Raw genomic sequence first — 21,915 nt, 5'->3', positions numbered from 1 at the left:
ACCCTTTTTGGTCATGATGTATTTTACTTTGTATATATTGCTGTATTCTATTTACTAATGTTTTGTTCAAGAAAAAGCTCACTGCTAAGCAAGTACTTTTCCTTAAGATAAGGTTTATATTTCAGTATGCAATAAAAGTGCTTTATGTTTATTCCCATTTTCATCACAGACAGTATTAAAAAAAAAAAACCGCACAACTACTATATTCCAGGGTTGAGATTTAATAAGATTAATAATTCTTACTGCTTTATTTAGAACATTCTTAAGTGAAGCTGGCTTTTTTTTTAATTTCCTGTGAGTTCATGGTAGTGAAGAATATGGTAATTACTAGTATTGCTTGGTGCCACTGCTTCAATTTGTGCCACAGGGCCAGCATTTTACTCATCATTACTTTTGTACCTTGGTACAAATGTCAATACAGTGACAAAGGCAAATATCATCTTAGTACTATCATGAAAATAGTTTTTACCTGTAGATTTCCCAAAAGAATCTCTGGTATTGCTAGGGTTCTTTATACTACACTCTGAGAATTGCTGTTCTATATCTTTACTGTATTAGTTTCGTAGGACTGCTGTAATAAATTACCACAAACTGGGTGGTGTAAAACAACAGAAACTTACTCTGTCACAGTTTTGGAGACCAGAACTCTGAAATTAAGGTGTTGGCAGGGCCACTCTCTTAGTCCATTTTGTGCTGCTATAACAGAATACCTGAGATTGGATAATTTATAGTAAACAGAAATTCAGTTCTCACAGTTCTGGAGGCTGGGAAGTCCAAGATCAACAAAGGGATCACACAGTGGAAGGGCAAAGAGAGGGAGAAAGGGGGAGAGAGATGGAGAGAGAGGCCAAACTTGCCTTCTTATAATGAACCCACTTCCACCATAACAACATTAATTAATTCATGGGTGCAGAGCCTTCATGGCCTAATCACCTCCTAAAAGTTCTACCTCTTAACACTGTTAGAATAGCAATTAAATTTCAACATGACTTTTGGAAGGGACAAACATTTAAACCATAGCAGCCGTGCTCCCTCTGTAGGCTCTAGGGGAGAATATGTTCCTTGTCTCTTCCAGCTTGTGGTTGGCTGTTGGCATTCCTTGGCTTGTAGCTGCATCACTGTTTGCTCCATCTTCACATTGCCTTTCTTCTCTGTGTGTGTGTATGTCTTCTACTTTGTATGTGTAATTTATAGGGATACATGTGATTGCATTTAGGACCCACTCAGATAATCCAGGAGAAGCCCCTCCTCTCAAGATCCTTAACCTAATAATCTCTTTTGTCATATAAGGTAATAATCACTCTTTCCATATAAAATAATTTTCACGTGTTCTGGAAATGAGGATGTGGATGTATGTTTTGGGGGAGAGGTGGCCAATCTTCAACCCACTAGACGCTTACTGATTACACAAGTGTAAGACTACTTCATATTGTCCTATGGTTACTTAAGTTTTGTTCATTTTTCAGTCTTCTTATCTCTTTGTTTTTTGGATTGGATTAATTTATTGATCAGTCTTAATGTTTATTGATTCTTATGCCATCCTGTTTAGATCATCTAGCATATTTATTTTGGTTTTATTGTGAATATTTCCATTTTAAAATGGTTTTTGCCTCTTGATATTCCCTATCTGTTATACACTGATAGCTTTTTTTTTTCAATTCTCTGAATATAGTTTGTTTTCTTTTTTTGCATATAATTATAATGGTTGCATTAAAGTCTTTCTCTGCTAAATTCACTTTCTGGGTTTACTTTGATTTGGGTCTCTGTTTGCATTTTTCCTGGGCATCCTGGTATCTGTTCTGTTGGCACAGTTAAGCTGTCAACTGGGGACTTGACCTAACAGTGATCACTGATAGGAAAAAAAAGTAAGGGCCAGCCCGGTGGCGCACTGCTACAGTGCGCCGCTTGGGAGTGCTGCGGCGCTCCCGCCGAGGGTTCGGATCCCACATACAGACCAGATCCCACTCACTGGCTGAGCGAGGTGCGGGCACAGCACCGAGGGTTGCGATCCCGTTGCCGGTCCCGTACGGGCGTGACACTGAGGGTTGTGATCCGTTGCCAGACACGAAAAAAAAAAAAAAGACAAAAAAAAAAAAAAGTAAAATGAATGAACACAAAGATTTGCCTACCGAAATTTATTCATTATCATGTGATTTAATGTTTAAAAAATAAAAAACGAAAACAACCTAAAAGGCTGATAATAGGGAATTGATTAAAATATGGTAAATCCTTGTAATGGAATACTATTCAGACATTAAAAATGATTATGGAAAAATATTTGTCATGCTAAATGAAGAAATAATGTAAAAATATACATTATAGTCCCACTGTTGCTTAACTAAATTAGTTAATGCAATATATATGCAAAAAGAAAATATCAGATGGATATACATCAGATTGTTAATAGCAATTATCTCAGGTAGTAAGATTATGGAGGATTTTTATCTTGTTTGATCACTTTCTGTCCCATTTTTACAATGACTGTATCACATTTGTAATAAGAAAAGTACTTCTAATGTTATTTTTCAAAAATTGATTATCCACCTACATAACTTATTTATTCTCCCCTCCACAACCTTTGTCTCTCTCCATTTCAGAAGTATTCAAATGCCAGCAATATTTTCATACATGCCGTGGAGTCATTTTGAATCCAAAGAAAGATCACAGTTTCAATAATTATTACAAAAGAAATTATTATCTTCAAATAAGTTAAATATAATATGTGTATACATGTGATAATGCACTATGTTGTGCTATTCGTAGAAAAATAGTTCCTTCCTTTCTAGAATACAATATTATTTGGAGGCTGTAGAGCTTAAGTAAAATATGGAAAAAATTGAAACAGGTACTCTAGAAAGAATGGGGCTGAGGGAAACCTAAGGGCTAGAAATTGGGTCTGTGAGGAGAGGCAAAAAGAACTGGAATTATAGATATATGCTATATACCTGCACATGTGGCTATTGAGCATTTGAAATATGGCTAATTGGAACTGAGAAGTACTGTAAGTCTAAAATAAACTGGATTTGGAAGAAATAGTACAAAAATAAAATATCTCAGTAATTTTTTAATAGTGAATACATGTTAAAATGATATACATTTATCTTTTTTGATTAATTTAAATTATTTTCAGATACTTTTTCATACATTAGTAACATTTAGATCTTGATATAGAATAAGGAATATTAAGCACCCACATATATTTAGGTATTTCTACCCTCATATTTCTCCAAAGTATCTTTCTCTCTTTTTCTTTCTTTCTTTTTTTTTGATGGACTGGGAAGTAAATAGGCATTCTCTGGTGGGTAATTCACTTCTGATCATTTTCAGCAATACGCCATTCCTGTTATTTTTAGAATGACATTTGAGGGGTTTGGACATACTGATGATTATTTTCCAGTTTCACATCATGTAGCATGAATGAGCCAAATCAGTCCTTAAGTGGTAGATATTTAAACAGATTTCCGTAAATACAACTTGACTCTTTTCTTCATTGATAAATTCTACCAGTGTAGAGTTTTCTGACACTATAGTGAAAGGTAGCAAATCCAATTTTTTATATATTTAAATAGGGGAGAGGAGGAGAACATTTTACATTTTTTTGTCATGTTAACGAAAGATTCCAAATAGGCTTTATTCCTTTTAAGTGAATTCTTTCAGGTGAAAAGTGTGGATACTATTTTTCCCTTAAAGCTTGATTGTGTAAGTTATCTTTGTGCTGTCCATAGAATATGTATTACATGACCAAAATAAATATTCTACTGTGTTCTTTAGTAGGGTTTGTAAATATCAGGAAACGTAAGCTTTATTCTTATTTCTTTTGTAAACAAATATTTAATACATTATTATGGCAAGGAATATGGTGGTACTTTGTACACTTGCGTCAGTGAATTTGAAACAGCTTGTGAATTTTTTTGTTGTGGCTGTTATCCTTTCATTTGAGGTATGGCATAGATATCTATTTCCTTCCACAAGACAAGACAACTAGATACTAGGATAATTAAGATTTGCCCAAAACCCAAAGAAAAGTAGTTGGAACTAAGACTAGAATTCCATTGTTGGGAAAACTGGCCATTTGCTGGACTATAGAAAGCAAGCTGAATTTTAGTGTAGTGAGGGACAGCAGATCATCAGTTAAGAGCATGGATTTGTGCCAGGTTGCTTGATTCAAATCCTAGTCCCGTTACTTCCAAAGCATGTGATTTTATTAAACGACTTAACTTCTGTGCCTCATTTAACTTATTTATCAAGTGCATATAATACTACTGTTTATTTCAAAGGATTAAAGGAATTGATACAGTCATGTGCCATGTAATGATGTTTTGGTCAATGATGGACTACTTATACAACAGTAGTCCGATAAGATTCTAATGGCTACACCAGATAACCTAGGTGTGTAGTAGGCTATGCCATCTAGGTTTGCATACTCTTACTCATAGGTAAGTATATTCTATGACTGTCACACAATGATGAAATCACCTAATGATACATTGCTCAGAACATATCCCCATTGTTAAACAATACATGACTTGACTGTATGTTTAAGGCATTTAGAACGAGTAGTAATATGTTTAAAATAGTTATAATATTAATTTTAATAAAATTAATATTTGGATAAATGGTAAATTTATTGGAATTAATAAAATAAATATATACTATAGTGATCAAAGATGTAAATACATAAAATGAAAGTATGAAAACATTAAAAGAAAGCATGAATGTAGAGTTTTATAATCTTGGAATGGAAAAGGCTGTACTAAGTATGACTTAAAAATCCATCAAGCATAATAGAAGCATTTTACTACATAATAATTGAGAGACTATAGCAAAAGCTACCATAAACAAAATCAAAAGATGAACAATAACCTGGAGGAAAATATTTACAGCATGTAACATAAGGCTGATTTTCTCTCACTTACAAATCTCACAACCCTATAGAAAAAGGGCAGGTAAAAGGAAAAGACCCAAATGGGTGATGAATATTTAAAAAGTCTCAGCGTCATTCAGAGTTAACTATTGCAAACTGAGATGTTTCTCACTTTTCAGATTTGCAAAAATTAAAATACTACTCAATGTTGTGAAGATGAGATGTTCTTAAGCATTATTGATGAGAGGTATACATTGATAGACCTTTTTGGAGAGAGATTTGTCAATAATGGTCGATTTTTAAAGCACAACCCCTTTGAATATCCAATTTCACTTCTAGGAACTTATTGTTACAGATTCATCAGAAGTTGACCTCATAAATATAAATTAGTTCACCCCATGAAATAAATATTTATCAATGGAAATATAGTAAATAATGTTAGATCTCTACAATGAAATACTATATCAATTTTTTAAAAGAATATTGAGCATTTATATATGCTAACGCAGAAAAATATTCAGGGTATATTAAGTGAAGAAAAGCAAGTTGCAGAACTGTAGTATGATCCTATTTGTGTGTTTAAAAAATAAAATAAATGTTATACTTGTGTATGCTTACATATGCATTACATATATACATGGGTATACAAAGAATGCACAAGAAATTGTTAACTGTAGCACATCTGGAAACTAGGATACCAGCTACCAGGGAGAGAAGGGGATTTTTACTTTTTATTTTATATTCTTCATTGTTTGAAAAAAAAAAAATTTTTTTTTTGCAGTGGTTATATTGTTACTTTTAGAGTTAATTTTTGCTGCATAACAAAATACCCTAGAACTTAATGACTTAAAACAAGTATTTATCTCACAGTTTCTGAGAGACATAAATTTGGGAGCACCCTTGTTGGGTGTTTTTGGCTCCATGTCTGTCATGAGATTGTCATCAAGTGGGGCTATAGTTATCTTAAGACACTACTGAGTTTGAAGGATTTGCAGCTCACTGGTGGTTGTTGGTAGGCCTTACTTTCTCTTTGGCTGTTGTCCAAAAAGTTCAGTTCCTCACCTCATAGACTTCTCCATAGGGCCATTTACAGCGTGACAGCTTGCTTCTTTCAGACTGAGTTATCTGAGAGAAAGAGATCCACAGCCCAAGAATGAGCTAACTAATCTTGGAAGGGATACATTGTTACCTCTTCCATATGCTATCAGTCACATAAACCAGTCCTGGTACATTGTGAGGAAAGACTGTGAAAGGGTGTGGATAAACAGGATGTGGAGACCACTGGGGGCCATCTGGAGGCTAGCTACCACAATGGGTCTTTAACAGTGTGTATCTGTTGTAATAAATTGGGATTATGTAGAAGAAATTTAATTGGGTCAATATTTGGATGAGAACTGTGTTTAAAAATTAGTTCTCTCTTTACCCGTTTCTGTAAACACTTGCTTTCTTTTTCAGGTCCAGCACAGAATCAAATGCAGGTTCCATCTGGGTATGGATTGCATCATCAAAACTATATTGCTCCCTCAGGACATTACTCTCAAGGACCTGGGAAAATGACTTCATTGCCATTGGATAGCCAGTGTGGTGATTACTACTCTGGTCTCTATACAGTACCAACACAAAATGTGGTGTCTCCTAGCACAGCAAACCAACAACCAGGAGCACAGCAAATGTACAGCAGGGTTCCTCCTGCCCCTCATATTGTGGGATCCACTCTAGGATCTTTCCAATGTGCTGCATCGTCAGCATCCCATTTGCATACGAGTGCCTCCCAGCCATATTCCTCTTTTGTGAATCACTATAATAGTCCAGCAGTGTATTCTGCCAACTCTTCTGTTGCTTCTCAGGGATTTCCCTCTACTTGTGGTCATTATGCTATGTCAACTGTTTCTAATGCTGCATATCCTAGTGTTTCATATCCCTCTGTGCCTGCTGGTGATCCATATGGGCAAATGTTCACCTCACAGAATGCTCCACCTGTCAGGCCAGCTAAAGATAATTCATTTTCTGGTCAGAATACAGCTATCAGCCATCCATCATCGCTTCCACCTCCACCATCACAACAACAACACCAGCAGCAAAGTCTTGCAGAATATAATACTCCGTCGTGGTCGTCAGCTCCAGGCCTTCCGACCCAAGACAGTCTCAAACGAAACAACACAGGATCCCTGGCTATAGCCAATAACAACTCAGCAAATACTGGTAGGTTGAATGAAAAGTTCACCAAAATGTTGAAAATGAGTGTATTTCCAATCAGGATATTACTTACATGAAGGTTAAGATGATATCACCTAGTAGAAAAATCAGAAAATAGCTCAGTTTGGCAAACCATTTGCTTTGTATATTGTGGTATTTTGCAGCATCTTCCTGAATTCTTCCCCCATCACCCATTCCCAATTAGCCACCCAGCCATCTTCCTTGTCTAGGCTGGTTCCTTGCTGGGATGTCAGTCAGTATTTATTGATATATTTTATGCCTCTGCAATCATTGTCTTTAATGTGAGTTAGGTATAGGGAAAAACGGAAGGGTCCATGTTGAGGATATGCCTTGTTGGCCATTACTTTCTCTTTTATACTAGTCCCACCTTGGGACAGTTATTTTTCCAGCTGGAACCCCATTCACTATAGAAAAGGTGATGGCTTGCAATACTACACTGGTTTCCCTAAGTTAGCCCCTGTTAGTGACATTCATAGAATATATGTTTGCTAGACATAAAAACTGTTTTCTTATTCTTGAGTTGGTACATTAGGATGAAAGATGGGGAAGAGGAAGGAATGCCCATGAAAAATACCCTGGTAGTTAGGCTTCCTGACCTTCCCAAGATGTGGTTAAACTTATTAGGATTTACTAATAGGATTTACTCATTTTAATTTGTGAACTTGAATTTAACAGAATCTGCTCTGAAACTGAATGAAAATATATATAAAGAATGGGAATTGGTAAAGCAGTAAAGCTGTGTTAGTTTCCTGAACGATGTCTTTAGATTATATATCAGTGTCTGCATAGCCATATGCCAAAGTTGTTGTAGAAAGGTATCCTTCCCTGGAAAATTAGATTATTTAAAATTAGAACTTTAATATTAGACCTGAACTGTACATTTGAGATTATCTACTCTTCTGTTGCTTTGTCAGTTAGAAATGCTTTTCAGCTTATAAGCAACTAAGTGGTATAAACAAAAAGGTATTTTTCTCACATAACAAGTCTAGGCAGATGCTGTAGATCCAGATGTTCTTATTATCCTTTCTCTCTTTCCACTCTGCCATCTTTATTTATTTATTTTTTTAAAAGATAACCGGTAAGGGGATCTTAACCCTTGGCCTGGTGTTGTCAGCACCACGCTCAGCCAGTGAGCAAACCGGCCATCCCTATATGGGATCCGAACCCGGGGCCTCGGTGTTATCAGCACCACACTCTCCCGAGTGAGCCACGGGCCAGCCCCCCTCTGCCATCTTTAGCATGTTGGTTTATAGAAATAAGATATTTGTGTACCTATGACATCAAGTTAGAGTTAAAAGTAGGAAGAAGGGAAAGAAAAGATGGGGTGGTGGCACTGACTGACTTCATTTTACGTTATCACTTGCCATAGCTGTTTTAAAGACCATTCCTAGCTTTAGGGAAGGCTGGAAAATGAATGTTGCCTCCATAGTAGATGCAGGCAACAAAAAAAAGGGGGCGGTTAGCATTGACTGGATCTTGAGTGAATCAACTTAAAAGTGTCTGTCACAGTTCTGAAATCTGGCCGTGCACCGGAACTACTTGCACAGATTGTGATCTTCAACCCCAGTTTACTGGGCTAGAATAGGATCTCCAGGGTAGTCTTGGGAATCTGTTTCTGACTTTGTCTTAAGTGATGCTTTGTACCAGATCCAAAATCTACTGTATTCCTTTTGTTTTACAAATGAGGAAAGCTATTCAAGTTGAATTGCCTTGTGGTCATTAATGAAACAGAGCTTGGCTGGGAGGTCAGTTTCTTCTGACTGTCTATCCCTCTCAGAACCAGGACTTTCTGTCCCCTAGAAATTCTCTTTTCTTCTCTCTTCTTTCAGCAGTCCTTATACAGATCAGCTTATCCTAGGGTCTCTCTGACTTAAGCATTTTGTGACAAAGGAAATACAGATAATTCCTATCTTATTTCTGAGATGAGAGTGGTACACTGGATGGAACCAGTTTATATTGAGATGTATCAGGGAAGTATGGGATCACTTGGCCAATAAACACAACAACTAATTGGGAAAGGAAAAAAAAGAAATTGAGTGAAAAGTGAGAATAATTACAAAATTACCTTTTATTCAAATAACTGCAGTAATTGGTCCTTTAGACAGAGAGGTAGAGTATATTTCTGTTCTTTTACTCCTTGTACTGTACCGTGAAAGCCATAATGAATAGAAGCTAATTCATGTGAAGAAGTGGGGTTTTTTTGCCTTTAGATTGGTGGACTACTTTTTAATTGTAGTTCAGAGGTTGACAAATTAAATATATCTCAGGTTAATATGACACATGCTCTTCAACTTTTCAAAAGAAATAAGATTACTTTTTAAACCTGCTTTATTGATTGAATGATTGATTGATTGATTGGCGGCTGGCTAGTACAGTGATCCAAATGGTGTTGTAACACTGAGCTCTAACCAACTGAGCTAACTGGCCACCCCTAAAACCTACTTTAAATCTGAATATTACAGAGGTTCCCAAACTTTCTCAGTTGATATATCTCAATTTTTTTTACAGTGCCCCATGTAATGTAGTAGTAGTAGTTTTTAACGTATTTGACAGATATCATTATGTTTTTCTTAAAAATTTAAAACATTCCTTGGAATCCTGTGAGTTTGTTGCAGTGCCAGGGGTGCCTAGGTACAAGGTTTGAGGACTATGGGAATATTAAGTTTAATATTCTAGAAAGACAGGCAACTTAATTGTTTTGTACACTTTTCAATTATTTTGTCACATTTAAAATGAGAATCTGAGTTATTAAGCATAGTTTTCTGCGAAATTCAACCTTCGAGTAACTGACAAAAATTACTATATTTTTTAAATACTTGATTATACTGGCTTCATTAAAAGTCCTTGAAAAATTTGTAAAAGTTTGTAGGTCCAAAAGCATAAATTTGAGTTAAGCAAATATAAAAATTATGGTGATGGATCATGCTGTTATTTTTAGGCAGTTGATGAGTTCATATTCAAAACATGGAATAATAGGAACCTTTAAATGTCATCCCGTTTGCCTCTTTATTTTAGAAAAGTGTGTTAGTATGTTATAAATCAGCACTAGAACTTCAGATTATTTTATTAAAAAGTCTACTTCAAGTATGTATGTTTTGGGTGCTATGTTGTTAATTTAGGCTGAACTTTTGGTTAGTGTTTACAAGGTGTCATTTCATTAGGCCATTTTAAAATTTTTAAGCAATCACTGTAGGTAAATCTCTAGTATAATCAAGTAATCTAGTAAATAGTTACAATCAAGTAGCTGTGATAAGTTCAGAAGTTTTTTCTTAAGTCTGAGGTGAAGTAAAGTTGGTTGAGTGTGTGACTTTGGGATATAAAGATATCCCTTTTTGATAGCAAAGTGTGTACCAAAACTGTAGATTCATTTAAAGTCATTTTCTTAATTTATTGTTACTATCTCTTTGTTTTGAAAAGCACATAATTTTAAAATTAGAGAGATAAATCTTATTGCCAAGATATAGAATTTTGCCAGAAAAATTATTTTGATTAAAATTAATTGTTTGGAATATTTCTTGCTTAATAAGAACCACATATTGATAGCTTATTATAAAATAGTCTGATTAATGCTATTTTACTATGCACAATTTTTTAAAAATGTTTACACAAATTTTTTTTAATGGACATGTATTGATTGTACATATTTATCGGGTACAGAGTTACATTTCAATATACATATACAGTGTGTGATGAGAACATACAATAAATTATTTTTAATTATAGATGTTTGGCACTATAATACATCAGTAGAACTTATATTTCCTATCTAGCTGTGATTCTGTATTCATTAACCAACCTCTCCCTGTCTCCTTCCTTCCCAGTGTCTAGTAACCACAGTTCTACTCTCTACTTTTATAAGATCAACTTTTTTTTTTTTTAGCTCCCACATATGAATGAGAACACGTGGTACTTATTGTTCTGACTGTACAATTTTATACAAGAAGCATTTAAAAAGCTACTTGTGTAAAAATAATAAACATTTGTATAATCCTTGTATAAGATTTCACTACATACATGACACTAAGATATAGTCACTGATAAATTAATATTATATCTGTCATCTTTGAGTGGTAATGTGCCTGAGGAAAAGCAAAATAAATAGCCTGTAGGAGATGATTATGTGGACAAAGAAATATGTCAGAAATAAACTAGACAATTGCAGTGGAAAAATAGTGCTCCTAAAAGGTATAAATAGTGCAGTACAAGAGATTATTTTCAGCTTTGGATATTTGTAAGACTGCAGAGTTGTGAGATGGGAATAACATAATTTTGCTCCATCACACTCCTACTCCTTCAGTTTTTCTAAAGCTACACTTAAACCTTATCATCTTTTCTCAACTTTGTACCTAGCAGTTGTCAATTTTTCCACATATTCTCCAAGCTCTAAAGATGAAATGTACATTTTCATGTTCACATCCTTCAGAATTTGGCTTTTTTGGTTGTCCCTTCTCCAGTGTGTCCAGTCTCCGGTGTCCAATTTCTCAGTTTCTGCTGGGCTGTGACATTGGATACGTGAGAGGAATTAAGAAAAAACACATGCTTAGTCCTACGAGTAGCCATCTAAAATTTATAAGGAAAGTGGTGGCACTGTCAGATTTGTGTTTCAGAACTTTCTTCTGTGAACAGTGTGATAGATAACTGAAGGAGGAAGAGCCTGGAGCAAGAAGACTAGCTAGAAAGGAATTACTACAATTATCTAGGTGAAGAATGATGACCTGGGCTGGGATTCATTTAGACAGAAGACAGATGATAGAGACGACATCAAGGATTTATTGATATAGTTTATGAAGGAAAAGGAAGAATAAAAGATGACTTAAAATTTCTAGCTTGAATAATGTGAATGGGTGGCGGTACTATTAACTGAGAATTTATTTAATCTCTCCTAGTTCTTAAAGAATTTTATGCACAATTACTTAAGATAGAGTTTACTTTTATAGGATTATACAATATTAATATAGGACTATTCTTTTGGGAGGCTGTCTAGATACCTAATCCATGATATATATGAGGAAGTGAGTTCTAAGAAGCTAATAAGTAACCAAGGAGCTAGTAAAAACTAAGGAACTACTTTAATTATCAAAAAAGACAAAAGATTTATTCTTGAATTGTGATTTCTGTCTCTAAACATCCCATAAACTAAAAAGTAGTGTATCAATTCATTTTGCATAGTGCCAGTTTTATACATTGTTTCTTCTGTCAAATTCTCTTTGTGAAAGGAACAATTTCTTGGTTGGCATGCTTTTCTGGTCCTTAATGTTGGTAGACCTTGTCTCCATTAACCCAACACATATTTGAAAGCCATCTGTGTGCCAGGGTTTGTTTAGTGTTGGGAGATAAAATAGTTGGAAAAAAGACTTGATCCTTATCCTCATAGAGTTTTTCAGTCCACTTAAGGAGGAAAACATTATTCAAATAAAGACAAGTGAATGTAAAATTGCTATTATTATTTGTCATGAAGCATATATACAAGAGAACTTCAAAAAGTGCGTGGAAAGATTTGTATTATCTTTCAGTTCTATTTTTCCGTGCACTTTTTGCAGTATTCTCATATATGTTACTTGCAAAGTGTACTTTTGGTGCATTTGACCTATTAGTCATGAGGAAGTGATATTTTAGCTGCAATCTGAGGGATGAATTTTCTCCATGGGTAAAATAAATTGTAGGTGAAATAAATATGTAGAGGCAAAAAAGCAGAACATTAACACTTTTCAGAGAAAATATAGGACACTATGTCCAGAACCTTGGAGTAGGGAAGGATTTCTTAAGGACAACACATATAATGCAAGCCATGAAGAATAACTAATAAACTTGACTAATTTCTAATTAAGGACTTTTCGTTATCAAGAGACATTATAAAACAGGACAGCTGTGAACTGGGAGAAAAATATATTTATAGTGTTTATCCAGAATACACAAATACCACATATAAATTAATATGGAAAAGGCCAAAAACCAAGACAGAAATACAGGAACAGGCATTGCACAGAAGGTGAAATGAAAACATACTCAGTTTCATTAGTAATCAGGGAAGAGCAAATTAAAACTAAAATGGTATATCTTCTTATACCTAGCATCAGCTTGGTAAAAATTTGAATGTCTGACAATATGGTAAAAATGTGGAGTAACAGGAAACTCTTAAACATTGTTGGTAGGAGGGTATATTGGTTCAATATTTTAGGAAAATTTGGCAGTATTGATATTGAAGATAACCACCCCTGAAATGTGGCTTATCCTGCTTCTATCTACTCTAAAGAAGTCCTTCTCAAACTTTGTGCATATAAGCCACCCTAGGTCTTGTTAAAATGCAGGGTCTGATTCACTGGATCTAGTATGGCTTGGCCTAAGAGTCTATTATTTCTAATAAGTTTCCACATGAGGGGTTCTAGTCCATAGACTACACTTTGAAAAGGAAGGCTCTAGAGCACCACTTTCTGTCTTAGATGTGTAGCACTTATGGCAAATGATAATATTTGTTTGGGATACTGGGCTAAATAGACTAGTCTGCTTTCTAGGCCTAAGCCTTCATTTCCTGCAGGGCTGCCCCCAGGGCTTAGGGATTGCAGTATCTCTTGCTGCATATGTCCACGTATTCAAACTGTGGCGCACACATGGAGAAGTTCTGCCCTAGAGAAACTTACACATCTGCACCAGGGACATGTTCACACAACATCCATAGCTGCACTATTTATGAAAAAAAAAAATTGGAAACAACCTAAAAGTCCATTTAAAGTAGAATGGATAAATAAATTATATTCTTCCAATGTACTTCTGAACAGAAGTGAAAATGATGAAAAACAGCTGCACTCGCTAACAGGAATGAATCCAAGATATGTAACATAGAAAGTCATGGAAGAATACATGAAGTCTGCTATTGTTACAAAGTTAAACAAGCAAAAATAAGGTTTAGAGCTACTTATATATGTGGCAAACTTAAAATAAAAATAAGGGAATAATAAACAATTCAAGAGGGGGCAGAGGAACACTAAGGAGTACACTAAGAACTTCAACAGTATTGGAAATGTTTTATTTTCAAACTTGGATACTGAATTCATGGGTATGTCTTTTATTATGCTTCTATATATATATATATTCAGGTATATATGTGTATATATATATATATATATATATATATATATACACACATACATGTACATACACCTAATTTTAGATGATTATATCTTTCTTAATTTTTACTTGTGTACCATTAAATATTCTTACCACTTTGTTACATTGGCAGTTTTAATGATAATATCAATTATCTATTGCTGGTTTAAAAACAACTATGATTTATGATTTTTCATTGTTCTGTGGATTGGTTGGGCAATTCCTCTGCTGGTTTTTTCTGTACTCACTTATGTGGCTTCTGGATGGCTTCACTCAAATGTGTAAGCTGGTGAAGATTCTTTACTAGAGTACCTAGATTTTCTCCATGTGACTAGAGCAGCTTCCTTACATGATGGTATCCATTGCACTTCAAGAGTGGAAAGACATAAGTCTCTTCTTGAGACTTGAGGTCTGGGACTTGACATACCTTTACCTCTGCCACATTCTGTTGACTAAAGCCAATCACAAGGTTAGCTCCAATTCAAGGCATGGGAAAATAGGCTCCACCTTGATGAAAGGAACTACAAAATACATTGACTGTGTTTTCAGTCTTCGATGACAATTCGTCTTCCTACTAAAAATGATGATGCAATCAACTTATTTAGACTACCCTATACCTTCTTTCCCCATTCCCATACTTTTATCATTTGTACACTACCAGGACATATAATACATTTTGTTTGGTCACCATATTCCTACATTTGTTTCAGTCTTAGACCTAAGTTTGTTTACATATATACATACACACACATCATACATATACACAGATATGTGTATTTATTCAGTATATAGTCACTGCTCACCACTAGTCTTTTGCCATAAGTTTTTCAGTTATCTCTTGGTTGGACAGTCTTGAAGATTGTCCTATATGTCAGTGTTTCTCAACCAGGGGCAGTTTTGCCACCTAGAAGACATTTGGTAAATTGAGATATCACAAAGGCCCGCTATGAATCACACGTACTTTATTCCAGAACTCTAACCTAGTGTAATGGTCAGGGCCTTACTTAGGTAGATGTGAAATAAGTCATCTGGTTAGAAACAGAAAGTGAGAAGTGGCAGTTTACAATGCAAAATGAGATCTGAGCCGATACTAAAAGTGTTTAAGGAATTCAGGGACATTACTACAGAATCAAATAACCTACATTCATCTTCTTACCTGAGGTACCATTGCATAATATGATAATTACTATTAATAGAGATCATTAGTTAGGAAAGAAAAGCTGTTTTGGTTTCATTTTGTTTAAGAAGGTAGGGAAGCATGTGTAATATTTTAGGAAAATTACCATTAAAAATTACTAAAACATTTGATAAGTAATTTTTCAGTTTTTTGGAAAGTAATTTCTTTGGACTGCCTTCTTTTAAAAATATACTAGATAATGTGATGCTATTCAAGTTTCTATAAGAACTTCAAATAAACTATTTTGTTAATAAGTATACTTTAATATATTCCAAGTTTGTTGCTGTGGATAAATAGTTTCTTGTCTTCAGTTGTAGATTTTTTTGTTTTGTTTTTAGTTGCAGATTGTTTATCCTGTCCTGTTATACAAAATGTTCATCCTCCCAAGTCCAGCCCGGCAGTGTCCACTGTTTTGTCAGGAGCCTCATCAACAAGAATGCCTCCTGCTGCAAATCATCCAGTTGAGCCTGCGGCCTCAGTTACACAGCCATCAGAGCTATTACAACAGAAAGGTATTACAAATATTTATTATTTTATACACACACACACACATATTCAGATATCTGATTTTTAGAAGTCAAACTGTATTCTGTAATTTATAGGAAATATAGGGGAAAAATTACAATAATCCAAACACAATTATTTTCTTTTTGGTATGTTAGTTTCCAGTGTCTGTTTATGATTATATATTTTACGTAATTGCAATCATAGCTTATATACCATTTTATATTTTGCTTTTACGTTTATTATACACATTCTTCACCAACTAAGCTAACCAGCCACCCTTCTACGTAGTTTTTATAGCTGTTTTCACAGTTAATAATTCATTGTGTAGCTGTATTATGATTCATTAATCCATCCCTCTGTCACGGGACATTTATTTTCTGTTTTTGAAAGGTTATTATAGTTTCTTTTAGGATAAAGCAACCAAAATATCCTTGTTTAGTCCATCTTCATATCCTATTTGATTTTTATGCTCATTGTGATTGTTAATAGCAAGTAACCTTTGATACAATTTTGGGAATGAGGGATGAAAATGAAATTGTAACCCACACTCTTGTATCATTTACAAACTATATCATTTATTTGTTTGTTTAATATTTTCCATGTGTTAAATAAGTGACAGGTAATAAAATATGTTTTTACCCTGTTTCCCCACGTTGTCCTTTGTTTTGGCAGTATTCTTGGTTACTTTCTGCCTGGCTAAAAGTCCAAAGTATTGATGCTTTGGGTTAATATACCATGTTTTTCATTTATCAGAGATAACTGAACTGTTTTCAGGAGTCTATCATCTGTATTTCCAGAGCAACCACTGTAATATTTAGAGACTTGCAATGTAATGACAGCTCCTAACCTTGAGTATGAAGAATCCTCTCTTTTATGTTCTGAAGTTCAGAAAAGGAAAAAGCACCATAGATTATGAGGATTTTCTCACTGCTTATGTCTATTGAGTGTTTATGTGGTCAATAGAGGCCTTTCAATAGATTTTACATTATAAATTTTATGTGGTTTTATAGAAAAACCAGCTGTAGCACCAAACAAGCCAGTGGATATTCTCGGAATAGAATCTAGTTCTTAAGAGCACTTGCCTTCAAAGTGAAGGGCTGGTAGGCAAGTTTTGCTTATCATGAATAGAAAAAAACTTAAGGATATGTAGAAGCCATAACTAAATGAATGGTGTGTTTTTGTGTCTTTCTTCTACATTGATGGCTACCTCCCATTTCTTAAATATCTTGCTTCTTTTGACCCTTTACATTGCCCCTGCTGATTTCTTTCTTCCTATTTTACTTACTTTCATTTTGATCATCTTACTTTAAATACCATCCTACTATCTTACTATAAATATCATGTGGTAGACCACTTTCCCACTAAACAACCATAATTATGTTTTTTCTTTCTTTTTTTTTTTTTTTTTCCTTTTTGTCTTTTTTCGTGACCAGCAACGGATCGCAAACCTCAGTGTCGCGCCCGTACCGGACCGGAACCGGCAACGGGATCGCAATCCTCGGTGTTGTGCCCACACCTCGCTCAGCCAGTGAGCGGCTGGTCTGTATGTGGGATCCGAACCCTTGGCGGTAGCGCCGCCGCACTCCCAAGCGGTGCACCGTAGCAGTGCGCCACCGGGCCGGCCCCATGTTTTTTCTTTTTAAATAAAACAGATTTTGAAAAGAAAAGCTACCACTTGTTGAGTACATACAAGGTGCCAGATACTTTGTTTACTACCTCATTAATACCCATGTTAATCCTACGAAATGCTCTTAGATATTATCTCTGTTTTATAGATGACAAAAGTAAAATTTATAGATGTTAAATAACTTGCCCAAAGCTACAGGTTAATAAACAGCAGAGCTAAAGACTTTCAACTCAAATCTCTCTGTGTTGTATTCTTTCTATTAAATGAGGCTGATTTTGTTGTTGACTGTCGATAGACTCTTGATTTACCTATGATGAGCTCCTTTCTTAAGTAACAGAAAAAACTGGAGAGATTTGAGTTATATCTTTTATTGCTCCTTTTTCTTAAGTAGGAGTTTGACCTTTTAGTGGCCTCTTTGCCTTTGGATAGATCTGGGGCACACAGCCTAATTGTTCATGTGAGTCAGGGCTACCACATATGGTTGCACAAGTTGTTGTTTGCATGAATAGAGACTCGTAAACTGTGCAGTGTGCCATCTGCACAGGGTTTGCTGTGGGCCTGATATGACTACTAAAATGATAATACATGGGCTGGCTGGTTAGCTGAGTCAGTTAGAGCACAGTGTTGTAATACCAAGATCAAAGGTTCGGATCCACGTACCGGCCAGCCTCCAAAAAAAAGGCTAATACTTAAAAGACTAGTCTTTTTTCTCCCAGTAAAGACACCTTGCTTAGTTGTTCTCCCAAGACTAAGCATTTTTAGACTGGTTTTTAGAAGAGAGACTTCAAATTTTTCTTGAGTATTTCCTAAAAAATTTTGGAACAACTGTGTAACTACTATAACTTTTTTTGACATTGATATCTAAAATTTTTCATCAAAAATTTAAAGTTGCACTTATGTAATTTTCAACATATTATGTAAACTTTTAAAACAAATATGTTAGGCCGGCCCAGTGGCTCACTCAGTAGAGTGCGGCGCTTGGGAGCGCGGCGACCCTCTTGCCGAGGGTTCGGATCCCATATAGAGACTGGTCTGCTCACTGGTTGAGCGCGGTGCGGGCGCGACACCGAGGGTTGCGATCCCGTTGCCGGTTGCGGTATGGGCGCGACACTGAGGGTTGCGATCCCGTTACCGGTCGTGGTATGGGCACGACACTGAGGGTTGCGATCCCGTTACCGGTCACAAAAAAAGACAAAAAGAAAAAAAAAAACAAAAAACAAATATGTTACATGGTTCTTTTAAATGTATCCACTGGAGGGGCCGGCCCGGTGGCGCACTGCTACAGTGCGCTGCTTGGGAGCGCGGCGGCACTCCCGCCGAGGGTTCGGATCCCACGTACAGACCGGCCGCTCACTGGCTGAGCGAGGTGCGGGCGCAACACCGAGGGTTGCGATCCCGTTGCCGGTCCCGGTCCGGTACGGGCGCAACACTGAGGGTTGCGATCTGTTGGCGGTCACGAAAAAAGACAAAAAGGAAAAAAAAATGTATCCACTGGAATACCTACCATCGTCCTTGTAAAAAGCACTCAAATAAGCCCTTCTTTTACATTTGGAAAGTTTATATTTTTCCTTTTTCTCCTTGAAGTCATATCCCCTTTTCTGAATGTAATAATATAATATATTCTTAAACTAGAAACTCTTTTATCACTCTGTTGTACTTTTCTGTCATAATAATATATACATTGCAATTTAAAAATTTGTTTTATTATCTATGACCATAAATGTCTAAATATTACTATTTTTTCTTTTGGATTAAGCTATCAGTATAATTGTTATTAGTATATAGTAGGTCAAAACAACATAAACATCATGAATTTTGGTACTTTTTATATGGAAAGTACATTTTTACTGGAAATACATCTTTTCAGTGAGATAAATGGGCTCTCTCACCTCCCCACCAAATCTTCATATCTAGGTTGTGTATGATTCATTGTTAGAATATGATAGAACTCAGGTCAGCTTTATTCTTAATATCTATTTTCAAACATATAATTGTTGAGAAACTTTGTTCACATAAAGTAGATAAGAATGGTATTGGAAAAGTTTTACCAAAGCAATATTCCTCTTTTTTTTTAAATCTTTTTAACCTCTGAATATGTGTCACAAATTGTTGTTTGTTAGATTTTGTTTTCAAGGTTGTAGATAGCATTATTATTATTTTCATGTAGTAGTTTATAATTCACAAATACCTTTAACTTATATTGTGTCACTTGTTCATTGTATGGAACAGGCATGTTATATCTCACCTTTTATAAATAAGGAAATTGATGTTTAGAGAGGTTGGTTGTCTTACCCAAAGACCTACAAATTCACAAGACCCAGAGCAAACATCCTGCCTCCAAACTCAGTATTCGTTTACTATCGTAGCATTTATTAAAAATATTTTTAATTTCTTAATACCATTGCCAATATAATATCTTACCATATCCTTTAAATGTGTTTTTATCAAAAACATAAAGCTGTGATGTAGGCCATTTATTTTATGGGTGGAGTCTCCATATAACCTAATTGGCAGAAACAGCCCTCAAAACATATACTACTAAATAAATACTGATGTGTTCACTTGCTGGTAAATATTTTTTTGTTGAAAGGATGTAGAAAGTATTAAATATCTTATAAAATATAGTAAAGTGAGAATTAACTATATTATAAATATTTTATGATAAAATAGGTTCTAAAATACTTTATTGCACATCTCACATCGACTCTGAAAGAAGTTATATGGAATTTTTATCTGTGAGTTTTGTCCAGTGTATCTTGAAAAAATTTGATAGTCCTTTGGGACTTGTTTTTAAGAGAATTAGCATTACTAAATACACTAGTCAGGTTGGTGGAAGGTTCTTTTATTTTTGACTAATGACTTGCGCTATGGATGAGTACTAAGAATAGCTGAAAATAATTGTCTTTAATTAAATATACACCAAAAACTTGTTTTTAAAGTTCAGAGATAATAGCTAACACTCATATAGTATTTAGCATATGTCACCATTCTAAGAATTTGAAATTAACTCTCTTAATTCTCACCATGACCCTTTGAGGTAGTTATTACCCCATTTTACAGATGATGAAAGTGAAGAACAGACAGGTTAGTATCTTGCCCAAGGGCACAAAAGTAGTTAGTGGTAGAACCTGGAATTCAACCCAGAGTCCCTGTCTTTATCCACAATGTCATGCTGCTTCTCTGTTCACTATTCTTACTATTTTGGGTTTGTTCTCCTGGTTCTCTAAAGTAGCGAGTTATTTGACAGTAGTGGTCAGGATCTACATAAAGAGAATTATTTAATTAAATAAAATATCATTACTCCCACAACCCTACTTTCCATATTTCTGAATTAAGAATATTCTAGAGAGAATCAGTTCTCTTTCTAGTGTGTTTCACACCTAACTGAAACATATCTGTCAAGGTAACAGAAAGCCTATAGATTTAGGGTATGTTGGTTTATTATTTAAAGAAGGATGAAGCTTTCTCTTTGGTGCCTAAGAAATTTTAATACCTCCAAGTGATATGTTGTAGTAAAATTTTAGATAAGTTAAGGTTACGTGTTTCCTTTGTAAAGTGAGAGAAAGGATGTTGTTAACAAAGGCACTTTTTCAGGTGGATAAGTTTTAGGGAAGAGTACTTATAGAAATTGATATCTGAAAATTGATTCCCTTAAAACTATTTATGTGGAAATCCTTGAAAAGTCTTCTAGTATGTGCATCAGTTTGAAAACCAGCTTAGGAAAGGTAATAGTTGCTCAGAAGTCTGAACTCTTGAATTTAAAGCAGCGAACCTCCAGTATAGCTATATAGGAAACAGTGGAGAAACTTTTTATTAAGCCAGCCCCAAGGATATGGTCTGGAAAGTTTTGCCTAACGTACTTTAGTGGTAGGTAGTTTAAGCTGAAAGTCTTTTTTTAAAGTATTGGGGCCCTGTTAATAACAGAGTTGTTCATCATGTTAGATTTTAAAGTTTTTCTTGCCTCTTGGTTTAGTAAATTCACTAGGAAGCTCCGGTTAAGACAATACATTAAGATATAGCATTCCCTCTCCATTTGGTGGTGGTGGTGGTGATGGTGGTGGTAGTGGTGGTATGTGCTTCATGTACACTTCTACAGAGGTTTTCAGGCCAGGCTCTGGGAGAGAAAGTCATACTCTACAACCTCATGTATTGGGTCTGTGTATCTCATACATAGGTTCTAGATCTTGAAGAGAGTCTGAATAGAGGCACTTGAGGAAGGTCTATTAACCATTCACGTATCCTAGAGTAGATAATTCTGCTCTCTACCCCTTTCTGGCTGTAACTCCCCATTTGTTGCAGTCTGTATGTGCTGTACCCAACCTATAGGAGGGCATTTAAATATGAAATGATTGTTATTCTAGAGTTCCTACCACTCTTCTGTGGATTGACTAAAATGTCATATTCTTGTCCCATTAAAAG

At 35.2% G+C, this 21,915-nt stretch overlaps 1 protein-coding gene across 4 annotated transcripts in view; it reads left to right on the top strand.

Moving 5' to 3' along the window:
* Positions 1-21,915, top strand: part of SEC24B (SEC24 family member B) — a 77,603-nt gene that overhangs the window by 4,725 nt on the left and 50,963 nt on the right. For all 4 annotated transcript variants that reach the window (XM_008571977.1, XM_008571975.1, XM_008571974.1 and 1 more), the window contains exons 2-3: positions 6,320-7,066; positions 15,701-15,874. In XM_008571977.1, coding sequence (XP_008570199.1) covers positions 6,337-7,066; positions 15,701-15,874 — 904 coding nt within the window. In that variant the 5' untranslated portion in view covers positions 6,320-6,336. The remainder of the gene's footprint in view (positions 1-6,319; positions 7,067-15,700; positions 15,875-21,915) is intronic.

This window comes from Galeopterus variegatus, unplaced genomic scaffold, assembly GCF_000696425.1.
Source record: "Galeopterus variegatus unplaced genomic scaffold, G_variegatus-3.0.2 Scaffold741, whole genome shotgun sequence".
NCBI classification, from domain to species: Eukaryota; Metazoa; Chordata; class Mammalia; order Dermoptera; family Cynocephalidae; genus Galeopterus; species Galeopterus variegatus.
Note: the sequence above shows the minus strand (reverse complement) of the source record. Positions and strands in the feature narration are given on the sequence as shown.